The sequence below is a fragment of the Paramormyrops kingsleyae genome, chromosome 13, assembly GCF_048594095.1.
Source record: "Paramormyrops kingsleyae isolate MSU_618 chromosome 13, PKINGS_0.4, whole genome shotgun sequence".
In the NCBI taxonomy this organism is placed as follows: domain Eukaryota; kingdom Metazoa; phylum Chordata; class Actinopteri; order Osteoglossiformes; family Mormyridae; genus Paramormyrops; species Paramormyrops kingsleyae.
This window is the reverse complement of record NC_132809.1, coordinates 13,927,706-13,946,185: the sequence shown is the minus strand read 5'-3', so window position 1 is coordinate 13,946,185 and position 18,480 is coordinate 13,927,706. Positions and strand designations below refer to the sequence as shown.

General features: G+C 50.2%; 1 protein-coding gene across 2 annotated transcripts in view; it reads left to right on the top strand.

Annotated features, from left to right (window-relative positions):
* Positions 1-18,480, top strand: part of LOC111859522 (potassium voltage-gated channel subfamily KQT member 1-like) — a 74,152-nt gene that overhangs the window by 30,474 nt on the left and 25,198 nt on the right. For both annotated transcript variants that reach the window (XM_023842280.2, XM_023842279.2), the window contains one exon: positions 16,380-16,455. In XM_023842280.2, the coding sequence (XP_023698048.1) occupies positions 16,380-16,455 (76 nt within the window). The remainder of the gene's footprint in view (positions 1-16,379; positions 16,456-18,480) is intronic.

Here is an 18,480-nt window from a genome sequence, read left to right as displayed (position 1 = left end):
CTAGGACCACCCAGAATCCTCTGCCTGAGCCTTTTGTTGCCTCCCACCCACACACAAAGACATCACAGCTCCGCGTCACCGTCTTGTGGACACAGCTGTCCATTCCCCGTCCTGCGTCCGAGCTGTTCCTGCTCGTCATTACTGTCACCGCTCCCTTTCTGTGCTCCCCGCAGCTGCAGATCTGTCCCCTCGTAAGAACCCAAAGGGACACGCGTTTCGCTTTGGGTCCCGTTCTGCCGCCACAGAGGCCCGGCCTGAACGGACCGTGGTGAGAGGGAAACACAACATCAAGAATGCAAAGCTTAGAGAAAATGTCATTTTAGATCCCAAATCATTACTTTTGTGGAAGCACTTGGTTTTGTCTGGCGGTGGAAAAAGCCACTCCATTTCAGATCATCTGTGGGGATCAGAACTGCTCTTGAGTTCAATGACAGCCCATAGTTGCTGCGGTTCGGCGTCGTTGCCAGATTCTCAGTGAAAATCGCTGGTCCCAGGTGCCTAACGTACGTTTGCCGCACGTCGGCCTGTCATGGAGCACATTCTGAGGACAATGATCCCGTGGGCTTTGGTTTGGCCAGGCCTGCTCTCAGTTCCTGCCTCGTTGCAGCTTGGAATAAACCTTTTTCCAGCATCCCCTTCCTCCCCAAATTGAGGACATGTCTTGGGTGAAAGGAAGTAGCTGTCGGCAATGCCGGGTGCCAGATAGCTGCCATGTAAGGGGTGTCATTGATGGGGTGGGGGCACGGCACATGCCAGCCTCCGCTTACCTCACATCCTGACAGCGTGTTCTGCGTTCAGCTCTCCTCTGACATTCATCCATGCCTGCATTTTGTTGTGCAGTAATTTCACTTCCTTGTGTTTTTTCTGGACTATTTTTTTGGCGCCTCATATTGACTTGGCATGATGTTACAAAGACTGTGGTTGTTGGCCTGATGATTCAGAGCTTATGCTGAAAGCATTGGGCTGTGTGTGAGCAGGCCGGATCGTACCTTTGTACACTAGTTGCGTATTTGTGCATTTCTGTGGATGCAGACCTGATCTGTGACATCAAGGAAACAGGATGTGCAAGTGTGTGTGTGTGTGTGTGTGTGCAATACATTGTGAGGACCAAATGTCCCCATAATGTGATAAAAAAACTTGTTATTTTAACATTGTGGGGACCACCTTTTCAATCCCCACAAGGGGAAATTCAATTTAATAAAAATCTGTGACTGCAATCAAAAAGCTAAAAACACCAAAAGTCTTCTATTTTGTTTGGTTACTTATGGTTAAGGTTAGGGCTGGGTAGGGGTTAAGGTTGTCATTGTTAGGGTTTGGGTTTTTCCCGTAGAAATGAATGGACGGTCCCCACAACGAGATGAGTACAGGTGTGTGTGCATGTGTGAATCGTACATGTAACTCTACCCCTGTCAAGCCTGTACACTCATAGCAATGCAGCGTCTGTGTGGCATATACCATCGTTAAGCTTTGATTTGTGTCAGCGAGCAGCCCGGCCGGCCTGGGGGACCCTGGGAGGGAGAGCATATCTTGGCCGCTTATTCTCTAGCAGCAGGTGTTAACAAGCTCATACAGAGAGTGCCACACTGCAGCCACACTGCAGCACACTGCAGCCAGAGGTCCGGCCCAGTCTCCCAGCCCGGCCTCCCAGCCATCCTCCCACTGGGCTCCACTTCACAGAGTTTAAACATCCAGAAGAAGCTTAGTCTGTGACAAGTGACATAAACCGCTGGACTGAGCTGTGCTGAGGGCATCATTCATGCCTGTGACGCCTGTCAGGAAGGGTTTGCTCAGTGCTGGTGACTGATGAGGTTCTGCAGATCAGGCCCTTAGAAATGTCAAAGAGCTCCATTCGGGCCCGGAGTGCCGCCCCACTGCCTTTCCAGACATCGCTGCGCTTTCCTTCTTCCTCTTCCTCTCGCTCTCTTCCTTAGAGGGCCGCTCTTGGCAAGCCTCGATGTTCAGCTAAAAGACCTAAGCGTGATCGCTGTATGCATTACAGAGTGATCGACTCTCAGCGAGAGTGCGCGTGCGTGATAAGGGAGTGTACGTGTGTCAGCGGAGCGGAGCGGAGCATCTGCACAGCTGTGCCAGCCCCGAGGATGTGTAAATCTGTGCTCACGTGTGCGTCATCTGTCGGCGTGAGATGAGGGTGTGGGACACAGAGAAAAACAGCTACTCACAGCCATTAATAACTGTGTCTCCAAAGACCTCTTCCCGCCAAATCCCTTCTACGGACACCCCTCCCCCCACGTGTCCTGCCGGTGTCAGTGGTACCCCTCCCCCAATTCGGCTTTTTCTATCTGACCTTTGACCCTGGCCTGTTGACTCAAGAGGCTAAAGAGGGACTAAAGCCTCCCTCATGCCTGCAGCTGAAAAAGCTTTACAACCTGGGACTTGGGGACAGGAGGGGAGGGGATAGGTGGGGGGTGGGGGGGCAGGGTTACACAATGCCACAACAGCGGGCCACTCCATTGCCCAGCCTCCCACCCCCCCATATGCACCCCCAGGCGCACACATAAACACAGGCTATTCTTGGCTCTGGCCAGCCTGCGCCAAGGTTAGGAAAGTCTGGAGAAGGAGGCACTTAAACCCCTGGATGCTGCTGCGTGGCCGTGCAGTGCCTGCGAAGGCCATCCAGTCGGCCACGTCACTGCCATGCAGTGCCGCTCCAACCTACGAGTGGGACAGCGCCCAACCCAGGTCAACACGACCTTAACTCGTCAAGCTCCACCAAGAAGATAAATGTATACAGCATTTCCAGAAAGTCTTAGCACATCTACTCAATTCAGTAACTTATAAAATCTTATCAAAAGTCATTACTTCATTCTTTTGTTTGCACAAACTGTATATCAGCACAGTGGTGCAGTGGTTCAGGTCTTCACCGTGGCTCTGTGTGTGTGGAGTTTTCATGTTCTCCTCGTGTCATTGTGGGGTTTCCTCTGCATACTTTGTACTCTGGTTTCCGCCTACAGTCCAAAAACATGCTGAGGTGAATGTAGTCAAACTGCCTGTAGATGTGAGTGTGTCCTGTAGGTGTGAGTGTGTCCTGTAGGTGTGAGTGTGTGCTGTAGATGTGAGTGTGTGCTGTAGATGTGAGTGTGTGCTGTAGATGTGAGTGTGTCCTGTGATGTGTAGCTACTCCATCCTGGGTTGTTTCCTGCCTTGTGCCTGTAGTCTCACATTTAGAACAAGAAGTTTTAAAACATTATTTTTTCAAGTATTAATAAATTGAAACCCAAAATATTGCTATTGCTTTAAAAGGGCTGTTTTGAGTTAAGAAGTTAATTGACAAGCATCGCTGGGCGCGTTTTAATTAGTAACACCTTTGCACAAATATTTGTGCTTAGTATCCCATTGGATGCCAGTCACTACAATTGTGATTAAGAGTCAAATGGCAAGAACAGAACTGAATGAGTCAATAAAAAAATTATGACTCTTAATAAAAAGAAAATGCCTGTCTGTAAGATAAGTGCAGATACGTTGCCTGTCAGTGAACTTTTGTTATGAAACCAGCAAATGTGCAAAATTATTACAGATTTAAGCAAACAGCCCAAGACTTTCTGTGAGCGCTGTAAGTCGATATGCAGTACATGCTGTGATGTCTAGGAAATAGGAGCTTTATGGCTTGTTCGGGAAAAGAAACATGATCTGTGTGTCAGTGTGTATTTGTTGAAATTTTGCAGTGGGATTCAGCTTTGGGATGCGCCAGCAGTATCTCGGTAGAACACTACCATCCAGACACCTTTCAGCTGCGTCTTTAATTTTGTATTGAGTAGAATAATTCCTTCACCTCTCCTTCCATGCCTCCATCTGTGGTCTTGAGATAAGAGCGGGAAGGTGTCAGAGGTGTGTTTGTGGAGCACGAGAAAGTACCGTCATCCTTCCCGAGGATGCCTCAGCTGAAGTGGGAGCTTGTGTCAAGAAAGTGGCCCCAGACTTTGTTATCGACTTTGGATAGAGGGCACTGAGGACGAGATTCACTGAAGTATCCTTGCTTTATCTGTGAGGAGCGGGTCACATCCGTTTATGTTGGTGTATGGAACAGAATAATGTATGAAAGGACATACACACAGATTTTTGTTTCAGCTCTTGGCCCTTGTCATTTGTTTGAAATTCCATGGAATCTCGGCTCCCGCCCCCCAACCCCCCCCCCCCCCCCCATGAATACGACAGACACTTGAACAGTCTGCACGTAATGTAATGTGTGTCAGAGGCCACTTTCGACTGCTTTCGTGCTCGACGGGCCCAGCCTCGCCGAACAAAACGGACCTTTATCCGCCCATGTCCCGTCCGATGAGAAGCTGGGCTGGAACAAAACGTCATGTCGCCCCGGCGGCCAGCCCACTCGCAGACATTCTTCACGTGTGTACTACTGTAGCAATGCAGCCCGTGGGCGTGAGGGCCTCTCAAAGGGGCTAAAAAGATTGATTTATACGCAGAGGACTCAGAGAGGGCTTCTAGCGGAGGGGCAGGGCCGCATCCAGGGACAATGCCCCTTTGTCCTTGGCCCTTACACACGTCCACAATGGCCTGATTGACAACGAGCTCCAGGCCCGGGGACGGCCAGCCGGGCCAGGCAATAGCTGCTTTGTTAGTGACACTCTTATTGTAAGAAAGAATCACTGCACCTCTGGCAGGCTTGGCCGATTCTCCAAGGGGCCTGCTCTCGTCGGCTGCCCGGGTGCCCCCAAGAGACATTTGCTTGGGCTGCAGGGTTCTTTCTTGTCTTGTTTACTCAGTGTTTATACATCGCACTTAAGGCCCTGCCGGTGTTTGGTAAAGTTGGGTAAAGGCTCCCTCGTTAGGGCAGCCGAGTAGCGCTCATTGGCCTGTCTGCCTTTCCACAATGATCTCATGCGACCGCATGTGAGAGTTTGGGTACAAGTGCCCTCCGTGGCTGCAGTGCAGAGCCCGGCTAATGCTAATTAGCCTAATTCTGACAGGGGTGGGTAAGGTTAGCCTTGGGGAGCCCAGCAGCGATAATGCGCTGTTCCCTCGCCATCCCTCATCCTGAATGGTGTCCCGGCCACATACCATCCAGTTGGAAGCCTTTCTTCGGCCGGCATCTCCTTGGCAAGGGCAAAAAAGGCCGTCGGGTTTAATTCAGTCCAAGGTTTTGGCTGGAAGGCCCGAGCCCTTGGATCTGGAAGAAGAGAAAGGGTGCCGGCGCAGCGGCAGTACACTGGAGGTCCGTGAGGCTGTTTGGCAGCAAATGGAGCGAGTCATGGGATCAGAGGGGAGCATCCCTGTGGGGAATAATTGAGAGAGTGTGGCGTTGCTGAGCAGACAGAATAAAGGCCTCTGATGCTACGTGTCTGCAGAGGGGCATGAAAATGCTCGCCAGCGCAGGGCCCTTCATCCGACCTGTTGACATCTCCCATTCTTGCCCCTTTTAACAGTAATTGTGTTTAGTTACAGTGTGTCAGAGCTAATGAGGGCCGTGAAGCGTGAACCAGACGTGCGGAGCGGAGGAGAGAGAGAGAGGAGGCAGCGAGAGAGAGAAGGACACTATGGAGCTGCAGGGGAGGTCTCTGGAAGGTCCCGGGTCTTTCCGTGGCTGGCCCTGTATCCGCCAGCCTGCTTTTCACAGGACTGGGCGTCGGCCAGCTGAATCGCCACGGTTGCAGTCATCGGTGTTTGGCAAGTGCCGCAGGTCTCCAGATTTTCCCACGGCCTCCCCTTAGCCGTCTGCCTCTCACTCTGCCCCAGAGGCACACCCAAGAAGTCCAGGTGTCCTAAAACGTGGCGCGAGGCGCAGCCCGCTCGTAGCCAGGAGGATGCAACCGCATCAGGCGGTTCTCGCCCGTCTGGTTTCACAGCTGCACCGCGGCAGAAGCCCGAGGAACGAGAGCGCTTTAGCCGTGACGCTTGGGGGAGTAAAGAGTCCACTGGGGGGGGGCCTTAATAAAGATATTTAATACCCTCTCAAAGCCTCTGGTCCTAGCTTTGATGGGATAGGGCGGGAGGCTGAAAAGGCCCCCCGGAGACAGGACCTTGACTGCAGTAGGAGCCACTGAATGATGGTCGTTACTCATTAGCCATAGACAAGGTCCAACTCTACAGCAGCCAGCCTGTCATTAGGATGTCAGCCCCCCCTCCCCTCCATAGGTACTCCACCCCATGTCTGCACCTAATCATGACTGGGTGCAGGGAAAAGGGGGCTTTCATTTCTTTTTTTTTCCAAACAAAATACTGGGATTGGTTTAACAATAGAGCTGTCATTGCAACAGCATGGTGGTCTATACTGGATCAGCGTAATATTCTGGGCGGGATGATTCTGAGTAACACTGGCTGAGTGTAAACATCGGCGTAGCCGCCGAGCTCATTGATGCATCTGTCAGACGGTGGAAGTGCGGCCACGTGTTCCTCCACACCCCTCCTCGTCTGTCCCACCCACCAGCGCGGGAAGTAAACCTGAGACTCAGCTTGTCGGTCAAGAAACAGATCAGGCTTGTTCTGACCCGCCTGCCCCGAAATGTGCCATCCCATCTACTCCGAAGATTTCTTCGAGCTCGAAAGTTCATGATTCCTATCACTGGTTCACTCTTTTTTATCCAGTTATGACAAAAGTGATTTGCAAAATTCTGAACTGGAGCGGTTAGCCAGTGCCGGGCGCCAAGAATGTAATTGTAATTATATGTAATTTTTTGTTTCCATTATAGTTACAAATGGGCCACTGACCAATGTTTGTGTATGTGTTTACCTATTACTTACTACCTAATACCAGTGCTCAGTAGGTTAGAACACTGTGCCAATGATTGGAAGGTTGTTGGTTTGTATTCTGGGGTCTCCAGAGTGATGTCTCATCCCTTGAGCAAGACCTGTAACCCTGAACTGTTCCAGGGATTTCGTATTTGTATGTCACTTTGGATAAAAGCATCTGTTAAATAAATTAAACGAATTAGTAGATTCATTCTGATACATGTGTAAAATTGCTCTCCAGAGGGATGTGTGTTGTGAGTCAGACGGTGACTCTATGGGTAATGATGCTGTGTTTATAACTGGAAGGTTGGGTGCTCAAATCCCACAGTCAGAGCAGTGATTTTGCCGTCGGATGTAGTTGTGCTGAAGTGTGTGTTAATGTATCTGATGGTCGCTGTTTATGTATCTTTGTATGTCGTGTGTGGATTTCATCGAGTTTGTTGTGTTACGAGGGACAGCATGCTGGCTTTAGGTTAACACTCTCGTCTCACGTTTCCTGGACCGGGGGCCCAAATGTCACCTCAACTTTGTGTGTGAGGATTTCACTTCTACCCCCTTCCGGTACTCAGATTATCTCCTGCTGCCCAAAGACTGTGCAGTTAAGCTAACTGGTGTTTCTGAAGTGTCCGTAGAGTGTGGTTTATGTGAGTGTGAGTGTGAGTGAGTATGTTTCCTGCTATGAACTGGCTCCCATCCAGGGCGTGCCCCAGCCTTGTGCTGCCTGGAATAAGGGGCTAGAAGATGGATGAACATGTTATTTAATGTATATTTTAATTTTTGCCTAAAAGACAGTTGTTGCAAAAACGTTATGTTAAGTTGTCACAACACAATGAAATATGTTCTCCGCATTTGACCCATATTTCATGCGGCAGTGGGCAGCTGTTATTTAGCACCTAGGAAGCAGTATCTTTCTGGTTAGGGATCCAAACCAACAACCTTTTTGTCACAAGCACACTTCCCTAACCATTAGGCTACCACTGTGTATGCATGTGTGCGTATTAAACAGTGCATTTGTGTGTGGTGCTCTCTTCGCGTCTATGAATCGGTATGCAAGCGAGCTTGTTTCTGAGTGCCTATGTGAAAGGGCGCGCGGGCGCATTTGGTAGTAGTGTGTGACCACAATGATGTAACTGGGCCGTGACTGCGGCGCGCATCGCGAGTGGAAGGCCGGTCTGTGCCGGTCGCGGGCAGTCAGCCGCAGCAGGGTTGCTCATTAAGCCCACGGTTACCGCCGTGCGCCAATGACGCCTTTCAAGGTGGCTTTGTTCCGCGCACAAGTTTGCTCTTTCACATGGTCGTGGGTGCGGGGCCGCTCCGGGGGCCTGGCCAGAGGGATTGTGGGATTGGAATTGCATCGCAGAAGCCAGGTTAACGGCTCAGTGTCCTCACAAAGAAATGTGCAACAAGAGAAAGTTTTTTCTCTCCTCAGCAATCCTTTCTTCGTCCCTATCTGCATCTCCTCCCTCCTCCTACAGCTATCGCACTTCTTTTCACCATGTTGACTTGTTTTGAGCTGTGTGTGTGTGTGTGTGGGGGGGGGGGGGGTTGAGGCAGAGGGGGTATCGGGTTTCTCCGGGAACAATGGAAGTGCCGGCTGAGTCAGCTCTTTGCCCCCCTCCTAAGAGGCCCAACCAATCACAGCACACAAAGGGCTGCTCTATCTACTGCCTGAGTACACAGTCAGCTCTGGGGGGGGGGGGGGGGGAGGTCGGCCTGCTTTTGTCTGCGTGCGTTTGCATGCGTGCGTTTGTGTACGCTGCTGCTAGGCATGTTCGGTTTATTAGCAGACCGCAATGACCATCATACACAAAGTATTTTAGTTAATTGCTTTATTTATTGCCTTACACGTTGCGCCCCCACCCTCCCCCGCACATCTTGAGACGTGTTTTCATAAAGACCTTATAAACATGCCAGCAGGATAGCTGAAGTGTCTAACCGTCTGAAAACCCCCCATGCAAACATGAAGCACGTGACTAATAAATCTCTTTGTGCAAGTGTCCTGTGGGAGTCGTTCAGACCTCTGTTCCCCCAGGACGTCCACCCAGGCGGCTCCATTTATTGAGTTTTTATTGTTTTCCAAACTGTAGTACTACAGTTACCATATCAACCCACAAGCTCAGCAGTCGTGTAGGAAAACTGCAATGTTGCATCACGCGGGCTGACCTCTGACCCCTGACCCGAGAGGCAGTGTGACGGTCTCTCTCTTATTTCAGGGGGTGTATTCGTGTCGGGCGTCTGGGTGCACTGAGGGCTCAGCACTCTGACCCTGTCACATTCCAGCACGCTGCTGCGTCCGAGACCTTAAATCAATACAAACCGAAAAAAAAAATGCTGCTCCAGTGTCCCTGGAGAGTCAGAGCTTGACTTCTGACAATCATACGAGTCTCCGGGGGTGTCCCACATCGCCACCTTTCCGGGGGTGTCCCACATCGCTGCCTTGTGTCCCACATCGCCGCCTTTCCGGGGGTGTCCCACATCGCCACCTGTCCAGCAGAGCCTTCCTGGACTCCTGGCTGTGGTTGAAGACTCCACAGAGACGCCCACTCTCCTGCTTTCTTTGTCATGTCAGGGGCTCCTTGTCACCAGTTGCTGTCCCCAAAGCCACACCACTTGGCCCTTCCCTTTTTGGTACATGTGCCGCCTCACACCATAGAGTCAGCGACACACGTCTTGGCACAAATGGTGTAACTGTCCCCTGTCGCCTTTAGGTACACCTGTGTCCTCGACCATGAGGCCATTAAACGGCTAAGTGCCTGGTTTCTGGAGGATTCCTGGTCAGCTGACTCCCTTTTGGCACACTACGGGGTCACTAACTGAGGCCCGGTCTTTGTTGTCATGGGTGATGTGTCACCAAGCAATAAATTAACGAGCATTCACTCTCCTGTTTTTAATGAGCTTCCCCGCTTTCCAAAAGAATGACTGTGTCTGTCCCTGTTTTCCTGTGTATGTGAGGATAAACCGTGTGAATGGCGTACATGTACTTGCGGTGTGTGTGTGTGTGTTTGCGTGTGCGTGTGCGTGTGTGTGTGTGTGTGTGCGCTCAGTGTAACAGATGCATTGAAGAGGATGTGGGTCGTTGCCCCCAGAACTTGTTGGCAGCCTTGTGATTCATTGCTAACCCTCCTATCAGAGTGAATCCTTCTGCTCCATAAAGAGGGGGTGTAGCGGAGAGGGGGGGGGCAAGGAGGAAAGAACGGGAGTGATAGAAAGAGAGAGAGGCCGTGCCAGCTGGGCACATTGTTCTCTCTGAACCCGCTGTCACCCCACGGCCCCCCCTTGGCCTTTGGCCTGACTGTGACCTTTCAGAGACAGGGATCCAGTTGCGGCTTGTCAGAATGAAGTCTGCCCTTCACTGCAGACCAGCTGTGTGTATTGCACCCCCCCCACCGCGCAGTGTCCACCTTGTACAAAAAAAGACTCCCTTCGCTGTTCTCTATGCATGTGTGTCGACTCCATCACGGGGGCTTAAGGTCAGTGCGTGTGTTTGCCAGGGCAGAGCCGGGGTGGGGGGTAGTTTATTTGGCACGCATATCCCTGTTTGTATAACCATGAGATTAATGAAACTGGAATCTTCTGAGGAAACTCCCTATTGATTTTCCTGATTATTCATTTCTGACCGCAGTGAGATGTGTTCCGCTGGCAGAGGGTGATGTTGGGAAGGTCCCCAGCGTTCGGCTAAGAGGTGGAAGCTCAGCAAGGTGGGAGAGCAGCAGGGTGAGGCAGCTCTGTAGATGCAGCCGTAATGTGCCGATTGCAGGCCTTATCAGCTTTGGGCCCTGGGTCCATGCCATCCGAGCAGAAAATTCCCCTGCCACTCCAGTCCCTGTTTACTCTGCTCTTTTCCGGCCCAATTACACCGCTCTTAAGTGTCCCCAGTGCCTTACTGGAGGCCCAACCCAGTAGTGACATTGCTCTCCTGAACAGAGCCCGTAGGAGGGCTTTGGAGGGAGGAGAGAGAGGGTGGGACCAGCCCCTCCTCCATGAGCTGGGGGTCTATATCCTTCACGGCATTTTCACATGCACTTAGTTTGTTCTGCAGTTGTGGTCAGTGCAGTTAGCCTGCAAGGTGCGTCCGTCGTCCCGAGAGACACTGCAGGCGGGCAGTGCGCAGGTGGCTCTGCACATGAGGGGGCACACTTCCTGTCCTGTGCTGGGGAGTTTACACAGGTGTAGGGTGTGTTTGTGAACAGTGGAACCCGAAACAGGGGGCCGCGGCTGGACGGGGGCCAGGCCAGCTCCTCGGCGGTTTCCCACTTCTGTGCCGCCACACTGCCAAGCTTCCAGACTCGTCCTCTCGCTCTCTCTCCCTCTCCCTGCCTATCTGTGAGCTGCCTGCTGGTCAGACCCAGATTTTTCCAAACAGAGAGTCCCATTTAATGGCTTGAAGAGAAAACAGATTAGGAAATCCTACTCAAAGTTGTGTCTATCCTTCTTCATAAGAAATCCAGAGAATGTTTAATTTAAAAGCCTCCTTTGGGTAAAAAAATACATTTTAATTTTTAGATCTGGCATGACAGGTACCACAGGATGATTCAGCACCTTCTAGCTTTCTGTGGCTCCTGCTCCCGCCGTATGCATATGCTAGCAGCCAAATATGCTCCTTTATGTATGTCTTGTCCCCTTTCTGCCAGAAGAGGGACTAGGGAGAATCTTCCCCTCTGCTATGTCTTGTGATAGAGTCTCCCACTGTAGGGACCTTATTCTTGCTGCCAGAGGCTGGGTTAGATTGTCCTTCGTTTTATGCTGATGTCTTGTTACACATTAGAGGTATATCTCTATGGGGTGGGGCGGGGGGGATGGGGAGTGTGATTGGCCACCTCTGTATTAGGATGTCTATTTATATAGCCTGGCATTGCCTGGACTGTGATGAGTCCCTGGTACAAACTGGGAGAACAGCCCAATGGGAGCACTGCCCTTTTAATGCCAGAGGTGGGCATGCAAATCAAGGATAAGACAGTGTTTCCAATCCGGTCCCTGGGGACCTGCGGACAGTCCACGTTTTTGCTCCATCCCAACTCCCAGTAGGGAGCAATAATGTGGACGGTCTGGCAGGGAGCTGGGAGGGAGCAAAAACGTGGGCCGCCCATGGCTCCCTAAGGACTGGGTTGGGAAACACTGAGATTCGGAATATGTCACAGCCTTTTGCCGGGATTAACCTGCCTAAACCAGTCAGGATTTTGTGTGAATAAATTAAACACAGTTTTTAATGGCTTTCAGTCTGGTTTACTGGTTGAAAAGGCGGAAGGAAGTAACACAGGGGGTATGGTTTGTTCAGAATAAATGTGAGGAAGAGGAGGGAGAACAGAGGAAGAAGTGGCTGGCTCCATCGTGCAGGGAGCACTCGAATCTGGGCAAAGTTCTTTGTGTCGCGAAGAATGCTACATGTTTACATCAGGATAAATAAATCTGAGTGTCAGCGTGCTGCAAGTCAGCCCTCCCCATATTCATGGCTCTTACCCCCCGTCGGCTGCAAGGGCGAAACCTGACCTCACAAAGTAGCCCTCTCTGCCGCCCTACAGCCATTATTCCCCCCCCAGCTCTCCGTGAGTTGGCTGCCTGCCAACTCCCAGCTCCATTAGCTTAATGAGCTCTGACAGCCCGCGGCTGGCCTTCTCCTAATCGCTGCTAGAACCCCAGTCAGGAGCACGCTGGACCGGCCTCCACAGCTCTGAGACAGGCTGCAGAAAGGGGGAAGCTTATCGCTATGCATGCATTACATCCACGGAGTAAAGGGAAACACCAGTAAACAGTGCCACATAGCCGGCCTCAATAAAGAATATGCAAGCAGAGAAACACATACCCACAAAAGTATACAGGCTGTGTACAGAATACATTACACACACATACATGCAGAAATGTGCATGCATGCAGGCCAAAACTAATACATATGATTGCAGTCTACATGCACAACAAGCAAACAGACTTACAGATATGTCGGCTTTTTTTGTTTCGTTCTGAGTGGCTGCCCTCCCCCCCCCCCCCGCAGTGGTTAGGATCTCCCTGGGGGCCATGTTACACAGCCCACCCCTCCTGGTAGCACTTGGAGCCAGTCAGCCATTTGTCCTCACCACAAGAAATCCAAACAAAGAGAGTCTGCCTTCCCTGGCCTCCTCTGGAGTTCTGGGGTGGTCATTAATCAGACCCTTGACAGGCCTGGTCCTCACCCTCTGTCTGCCCCACCCGCTCTCTGTACGTAGACCTTCTCCTCACAGCTAAGAGGTGGCAGTTGGCCTCATCCTCGGTGGCTTGCACTTTCTACAAAGTGCCCTCAGTTATCCTGAGCTGTAAGGAACACGTGGGACATGTAGATGCTTCCCTTTTGTCATGGTGCTTGATCTTAAGTGTTCTATCTCTGTTATCATGCTGAATAGTCCTTCTGCATCGAACAGATCAGTGCCAGGGGCTTGCAGCCCACTGTGCCAGTGTCCTAAACATCCCTGTGTGGGGGTACAGACACCAGCCCATCGCTACCGTGCCCCAGCACGCCTGACCCCCAAAGTCCAGTATGTTTGACTAGTGTGATCGCTCCGTATCGTGCTCTGACCCATTTGGAGAGGTGGCCCAGAGCACGATTACTCACACCCGGGCACGGTACAGATGTAGCGTGATCTCTAACCACGACATGACGTCAACTATTTGACTGACACCCGCATGCGCACAGACCTCGGAGGGAACGGATCGTGTGGAGCTGTACAGATCACGCCATTTTCTTCCCTGCAGAACTGCGTTGTGAAAAAATAGTGTGTGGGGAGAGTATTGGGGGCTAGAGGACGGGGGGGATCCGTATGGATTGGATACGATTCATTATACGGATTTTGAGAGGGCGATGTGCTGGCGAATGAAAAAAAAAATGTTAGCATGTAAAACCATAAAATGTATTTTCTCCATGATCAAACTTCATCCACTAAATAAATAGTGAATGAACAATATAAGCACCTATAAAGGCTACAGCAGCTTCATCTGCTTTCTTCCATTCATCTGCTGAATGAACTTTTAAAAAGTGTGATGTCACAAGTCCATCCAGGCAGCCAGACCGTCTGCCAGCGACCAAACCCTCAGATGTAGACCTTACTATAGATGCAGCTCACTATAGTGCAGTACTCGGGCTGGGCACCATGGCAGTCAGTCAGCCCATGCCGAGGCGGTGGCTGAGGTATGTTACACACACACTACCCTTCAGCTCAAGCTGAGTGAGCAGGATGCCGGTGCTGAAACGGCCTGAACGAATGACATCCCCACTAACTGTGCCGTAGCAGCTATACCTTTCAGTCAGCCTCTATATATCTCAGCATCTACTGGTCTGCAAAGCTCACAGATGAGCTTATAGATTGATACGGTTTGTTATTCCCATGCTGATCCTGCCTATAGTCAGTGGTGGAATGATGTCAGGTCCAGAAAGTAAAAATCCAGACCAAGATTTTGTTTCAACCAACCAGCTAGTTGTACAACGAGTATTCGGTGACTGTGACTCTTTAGGCTCACTTGGTTGGTTGAAACAAAATCGTGGTCTGGATTTTTACTTTCCGGACCTGAACTTTCCAACTCTGCCTATAGAGTCAGTTTCAAACGCACCTACCTGCTTAGGTTCGCCCCTGTAGCCTGTGCCTTTGGGTGTGCCCTGCAGAAAACGTGCCGCTTTTCGCCTCCTGGCTGGAATGTAAGGAAGAAACGGCGCCTATGCTGTCTCATCTTTCAGCAGAACATGAGCCCTGAAAGCTTCCCAGGTGTCTCTGCAGACAGAGAGGTTTGGAAACAGTCTGCAAAAGAGAGCAGGTTTACTTTCTACTGAGAGGCAAATTAAACAGGAGCCTGAGAGGCAACATTAGGGTGGTTAGGAGACAGGAGCAGATTAGGGCCTATCGTTCTAACTTCAGTGAAGGTGAAGGGGGATTCAGTCACTCTTCATGCACACTGGCATTTAACAACCAAATCGACGCACAAATTGGGCACCAGAACTCGGAAGCTAATTACGGTGTGAATGTACATCATGCGTATTTACTAGGGATGCTCCTTTTGACCGTTTAACCGTTAACCGAAATAATTAATTTTGACCGAATATTACTATCAGTTAAACGGTTTAAAATGTTTTTATATATATTTTAATTATTAGTAGTAGTATGAAGTTTTGTGGCATCTCAGCTGAAGATCGCTTTTCACGTTCTAAATACACTGGGTTTGAATCGGCGACTGTGATTACAGGCACACAGGCTTTGCCCACTGAGCCATGAACACAGGTACAAGCTTTGCTGCTGAAAATGGAAACATTGGCGCAAAGCTTCAGCGGCAGAGACGTATCCGTGTGCTATATTGTAGCCGATCGGTGTAAACACTACCCAGACATGTGCTCTTGTTTTATTTCGGTTACAATGGGCGTATTCACATATTTCTTTATCCAATACTAACTGTCGGATTATCATGTTGTTATCATGCGAATAGCGCAATTTGCAAGTGGGAAGGCGATCAGAGCTGCTTCGAGACGCAGACACTTAAGTTAGTCACTCTTGTTCTTTCTATTCGTATCACGAAGCTATAAAAATATATTTAGTTTCTACCTATATATATATATTTGAAAAGTAGACCGTCCAAGGTTTCTGAGGGTGTTTTTTAAATGTGTATATGATAAAACCCCGCAGAGTTATTTAAATGGTTTGGCGAAATTTCTGTCAGATCCCGCCGGCGGGACCGCCGACCCCAGAGGAATTTAATATTCTAATCTAATCAGTTAACGGTTAATGTTCGGTTAACGAACGGCGGTTGTCGGTTGGGAAAATTAATCGAAATGAGCATACCTAGTATTTACGGTGTTTTGTTTTGCGCAACCGCTGGCTCCCGCTGAGTGAATAAGCAGACGTCTGATACAAGGCAGGCCGTGCAAGAGCTGAGGTGCATGCTGGATACTCATGCTTGAACGCTTGACCTTTTTCTGATGATGTCATTCTCGAGATGACGATCTCTCAAGCGACACACTTTGTTGCAGCTGTGGAGCAGCCCACCCCATCTGTTCTGCCACGGCACGAGAGGGGGGCGACATAATGGGCCGTAATAAAGATCAGGAAGGGATTTGATTTCCCGCTCTCTCCCTTCTGTATTTCTGATAAATGTATGCCCTATACCATTACTTATAATGAAGAGAACAGTGTGTTACACGTCTTTTGTAATGGAACGATACCGAGGCATTGAGCACCCTAATGATCCGCTGGGTGTAGAGTTTCCGCGCTGAATCGTGGGCGTCTTTCAGCCGCGCGCGAGGCCTGTGTGCCATTTCCTGTGGCATGCTGGGTGTCCGACTCACAAAGGCAATGTCGCTGGCATCCCTTTTCAGGTGGGACATTTTTCCTTCTCCCTTTCTCCTTTTTGTGTTTGTTTTTGAAATCGACAGTTCCCGACGGCGACAGTGGAGTGTATTGTCACTGTGGCGCAGGGAAAGAAAAGCCAACACCATTTGACACAAAAAAAGGCCTTTTCTATAGGTCTTTGTGAGAGCCTCAGGGGTCTGTTTTCAATAGCCTCACCTGTCCTCCCTTATCTCTCTCTCTCTCTCTCTCCCTCTCTCTCAAATACTGATACACACGCGTACACACACACACACTCACACACCCCTCCTATTTCCCGCAAACACGTGCACCAACACATATGTCCACGCTGACGCATGCGTATCTACCTACAAACACTCCCAGGATGCAGGAGTCACACAGAGTGGCGATTCGCGTGGTCCAGCGGATGCGGTACTTCGTGGCCAAGAAGAAGTTTCAGGTGAGTGACAGGTGAATGCCGGCTCTTTGTAGGACAGCAACAGCCTCGACCTTTCAGCCCTGCAGACTCACCATCATGGGTATCTATGGAGACAGAGTTAATTCCTTTCACCTGGTGCAACGTTGACATTTTCAGACAGTGACGTGCTGTGTTGGTATTTACCTCGTGTATTTTTTGCCAATAAAGCTTTTCTTTTTTGTTTAATTGGTCAGGGGCAAGTAATGGTTGGATCCCTAGGGAGCAAGCCTTCCATTTTCTCTGACCCGGAGTGCTGAAAGAGGAGTTTGTTTATTTGGCCGGGGACAGGGAGAGAAAGGGTCACCCCCCGAGAATGCCCCGCTCCCCCCCCCCCTCACTACCTCTACCTGTTAATGGCTCCATCTTGTCACCATCTCTTTGTGCCCTGCCTGGATCACTTTCCTCCAATTAGACTGGCGGGATGAATTCCCAAACGCTCCCAAGTTACCCGGCCATGACTCTTCATAGTAAAAACAGATGTTTTCATCACCATAAAATGCCAGTTTTCATACATGTCTCTCCTAGTGTATCATAATGCTTTGCCCTCCACATTTCCTTGTGAGTTCAGTCCAGGCACTCCTGCCTGATGAATCAGCACTTCCCGTCCTGAGGGACACAATCAGCAAGGCCACACTCTCCATTTTGGAGGGCCGTTTTCTTCCAGCTCGTGTGGAAAAGTCTATGTCTATTTAGGTCAAAAAATAAAGTTGAAAATTCAAGCTAAGCGATTGAACTTGGGTATCTGACAAGGTTTTCGGCAGGGACTTGGCTGCTCTCCCACACAGCTGGACAGTCACAGATTTCGCTCAACCCGCCCCCCCCCCCCTCCAGACACACTGAGTGACAGCCAGGTGTGGGTGCAAAGGCAAACTCTTCAGCCTCATGATGAATGTCCCCCCTAATTCACTTTGATGGCCGTTATAGCAGAACTTATTAGAGGGACTTGCGACACGTCCTGAATCCGGAGGTGGGTTGTCCTCCTGCTAGTCTCTGGTTACATAGGAGAGCAGCGCAGAGATACACGGGTTGGGTTACATCACTCAGATGCTGTTTTACCTGGCAGTCATCAGCCACTTGGATGCACTTCTCTCCCTTTCTCTCTCCATCTCTCTAGCTGTTAGCCTCTTCCATGGGTTTTCCATCCATTCTCTCATTTCCCTTCATCTTTCACACTTTTTTTTCACCCATCCCTCCATCTATCCAGCCCACCAGCCTGTTTTCCAGCTCCTTTTGCCTTTCTGCCATCCTACTCTTTATGCATTTTGAATGGTAGCTTTCTACAGCCTTTTCCATTCATATCAGATTCAGATTAATAACACTGTCAATATTATTAATAATACTGCAACAGTTAAACATTTGTGGCCACATGTAATCAACTAGGTAATGAATTAGGTATCAGAATCAGATTCCATCTGAAGCTGAGCGGGTTTGGGCCTGGCCGGTACCTGGATGGGAAAGCTGGGTTGCTGCTGGTAAGAGGTGCTGGTGTGGTTAGCAGGGTAGTCCATCCTGTGGTCTGTGTGGATCCCAGTGCCAGAGCCAGCCATCATGCACACTTTCCAGCTTTGACTCGCTGCCGGCTCAGGCGCTGTGGCTCGGCCTGTAAGATAAGATAAGTTTACGGGGGGTATTTTTGTCCAGCAACATCACAGAAATTAAAAACTCCTAGAATAATAGTCTACTGCAAAGAAATAATTAAGAAGAAAGCGTAAAAAGAGCAAGTACATGTGAGGAAGGTGCATAGATTAGTGGAACACAGTGAGTCCTCAGAGCTCGGCGATTAGGGACATGGAGACCGGAGCTGTGATACAGAAATCGGTGTGGCACAGGGGAAGGACTGAAGGGCTCATTGTACATTTGGGAAGATGGGTGTGTGCTTAGAGTTGCTTCTTAACTGTACCTGCGCCTTGTTATGCAGAATGGAGCGGAGCATTCCGCCGTCCAGCAGGAGTCCAGGCTCAGCTCTGTGATGGGGTTACCACACGTCTGGGGTTCCCCGCACCCGTC